The sequence below is a fragment of the Corapipo altera genome, unplaced genomic scaffold (genome assembly GCF_003945725.1).
Source record: "Corapipo altera isolate COAL_440 unplaced genomic scaffold, ASM394572v1 198, whole genome shotgun sequence".
NCBI lineage: Eukaryota > Metazoa > Chordata > Aves > Passeriformes > Pipridae > Corapipo > Corapipo altera.
Window position 1 is genome coordinate 13856 of NW_020885076.1, and position 3212 is coordinate 17067.

Here is a 3212-nt window from a genome sequence, read left to right on the forward strand (position 1 = left end):
ACCCCAGCCCTGATCCAGCAATGCCAGGATCCCATGGGATGGTGTCACGAATCTCTTCCCTGCGCCTGCTGGGCCATCCCAGCAATGCCAGGATCCCATAGAATGGTGCCAGGAATGCCCTTCCATCCCTGATCCAGGAATGCCAGGATCCCATGGGATGGTGCCAGGAATCCCTTCCCTGCTCCTGCTGGGCCACCCCAGCCCTGATCCAGCAATGCCAGGATCCCATGGAATCCTCATGCTCCAGCCCGTGGATCCCACACTCTCATCCCACGGATCCAGCCCGTCCTGGATCCACCCTGGAGGGAGCTGCTGCCCTTTGGAAAACCCTGCCTTCCCAAACCAACCCGGGAATCTCCAACCCTTTGTTCTCCCAGCACAGGGAGAGGATTCAGGGGCAACTCCCCTGGCTAGGGATTTTGGGATGGGGGGGTTGGGAGCTCAAATCCCACTGGATTTTGGGTCTGGGAGGGGTTGGGAGCTCAAATCCCAATGGATTTTCAGTCTGGGGGGGTTGGGAGCTCAAATCCCACTGGATTTTGAGTCTGGGGGGTTTGGGAGCTCAAATCCCACTGGTTTTTGGATCTGGGGAGGTTGGGAGCTCAAATCCCACTGGATTTTGGGTGTGAGGGGTTTGGGAGCTCCAGTCCCACTGGATTTTGGGACTGGGGGATTTAGGACCTTAAATCCACTGGATTTCGGGACTGGGGGGTTTGGGAGCTCAAATCCCACTGGATTTTGGGACTGGGTGTTTTCTGAGCTCCAAACCCACTGAATTTTGGGAGTGAGGGATTTAGGAGCTCAAATCCCATTGGATTTGGGGTGTGAGGGGTTTAGGAGCTCAAATCCCACTGGGACTGGGGAGGTTTGGGAGCCCAAATCCCACTGGATTTGGGGTTTGGGAGGTTTAGGAGCTCAAATCCCACTGGATTTTGGGTTGGAACAAGACGATCTTCCAACTCAAACCTCTCTGGGATCCTGGGATTCTCCTTAAAAGTGATTTTCCTTCTCAAATCTCCCGTAAGGAACCAGTGGGAACGCTCCGTATCCCCCGCGAGGAGTTCGGGAGGCAAACCCGGGAATTCCCACAGCTCAAACAGGAACACGGCGAACCTGGAGGTTGGGAATTAGTGGGCAGGGGGGTTTTTCCCAAGAAAAATTCCAAGCTGGAGAAAATAGCTTCTACCTGAGAGGCCGGTGATGTCCATCTTTGGCAGGTGCCGGGCCTTCAGCACCACCACGGTCATCCTCTGCGCCACGGGCTGGTAGGACAGGGACACCTGCAGCTCCCCCCGGCTCAGGCACTTCTGGGAGCAGGGAAAAACAAGGAATTTGTCAGGAAAAAGCCGCCCGGGAAACCCGGAGAGCTCCGGGGGGACACCGGAATTCCCCTTTTTCCACCCCGGGAAAAGCAGCTGGAAAACGGGAAAAGGGAGCGCGGGGAGTTCCCGAGGGGGGGATTGGAGAGGGAAATCACCCCCACCAAGGGGTGATCCTGGGAATTCTGCCCCTGGAATTGGGGGTTTCCATCGGGGGGCAAAGCCGGGGGGAGCTTCGGAGGGAAGGGAGGCGGCGGCGGGATTTGGGAAGCTGTGAATTGGGAGGGGGGGTTGGGAGGTCAAATCCCACTGGATTTTGGGTCTAGGGGGGTAGGGAGGACAAATCCCACTGGATTTTGGGTATGAGGGGTTTGGGAGCTGAAATCCCACTGGATTTTGGGTTTGAAGGGTTTAGGAGCCCAGATTCCACTGAATGGCTTTGGGAGTTGAAATCCCACTGGATTTTGTGTCTGGGGGCTTTGGGAGTTCAAATCCCACTGGATTTTGGGTCTGGGGGGTTTGGAAGCTCAAATTCCACTGGATTTTGGGTGTGAGGGGTTTGGGAGCTGAAATCCCACTGGATTTTGGGTTTGAAGGGTTTAGGAGTCCAGATTCCACTGAATGGCTTTGGGAGCTGAAATCCCACTGGATTTTGGGTCTGGGGGTTTGGGAACTCAAATCCCACTGGATTTTGGGTCTGGGGGGTTTAGGGAGCTCAAATTCCACTGAATGGGTTTAGGAACTCAAATTCCACTGGATTTTGGGAGTGAGGGGGGTTGGGAGCTCAAATCCCACTGGAATTTGGGTTTGGGGGGTTTGGAAGCTCAAATTCCACTGAATTTTGGCTGTGAGGGGTTTGGGAGCTCAAATTCCACCAGAGTTTGGGGGTGAAGGGGTTGGGAGCTCAAATCCCATTGGATCCTTAAGAATTCAACACTCAGAAACTTCTCTCAATTTTCAAATTAAAGGTGGCTTTTAAAAACTTATCCTGGAGAGTTCAACACTTAAAAACTATCTAAATTTTCCAATTAAAGATGGCTTTTAAAAATATGGATAAGGATTCAACACTCAGAAACTTATTTAATTTTCCAGTGAAATAATGGCTTTTAAGAAGCTTCTCCTTGAGAATTCAACACTTAGAAACTTCCCTCAATTTTCCAATTAAAGATGGCTTTTAAAAACTTCTCCTGGAGAATTCAACACTTAGAATCTTGTTTAATTTTCCAATTAAATATGACTTTTAAAAAATAGGAAGCTCATCCTGGAGAACTCAACACTTACAAACCCACCTCAATTTCCTAATTAAATAATGGCTTTTAAGAAGCTTCTCTTTGAGAATTCAATGCTTAAAAATTATCTAAATTTTCCAATGAAAGATGGCTTTTAAAAAATATTAATAAGAATTCAACACTTAGAAACTTCTCTCAATTTTCCAATTAAAGATGGCTTTTAAAAACTTATCTTGGAGAATTCAACACTTAAAAATCATCTAAATTTTCCAATTAAATATGGCTTTAAAAAACCAGGAAGCTCATCCTTGAGAACTCGACACTTACAAACTCATCTCAATTTTCAAATATGGCTTTTAAGAAGCTCCTCCTGGAGAATTCAACACTCAGAAACTTATTTAATTTCCCAATGAAATAATGGCATTTAAGAAGCTCCTCCTGGAGGATTCACCACTCAGAAACTTATTTAATTTTCCAATGAAATACGGCTTTGAAGAAGCTCCTCCCTGAGGATTTGGCCCTCTTTGGCCAGGATTCCTGGCCGAGGCTTTGCATCGCTCCTGTTCATCGGGACCTCCTGGGTTGGAAGGCCTGGGATTGGCCCCAGGATCGGCCCAGGGATCGGCCTCGGGATCAGCCTGGGATTGGCCCTGGGATCAGCCTG

At 49.3% G+C, this 3212-nt stretch overlaps 1 protein-coding gene across 4 annotated transcripts in view; it reads right to left on the reverse strand.

Moving 5' to 3' along the window:
* SYT11 (synaptotagmin 11) overlaps positions 1 to 3212 on the reverse strand; it is a 14012-nt gene that overhangs the window by 5133 nt on the left and 5667 nt on the right. For 2 of the 4 annotated variants that reach the window (XM_027669335.1, XM_027669333.1), the window contains exon 3: positions 1187 to 1307. In XM_027669335.1, the coding sequence (XP_027525136.1) occupies positions 1187 to 1307 (121 nt within the window). Of the gene's footprint in view, positions 1 to 1183; positions 1308 to 3212 lie in introns of all 4 variants that reach the window. The other 2 variants (XM_027669334.1, XM_027669332.1) reach the window with 2 other exon arrangements.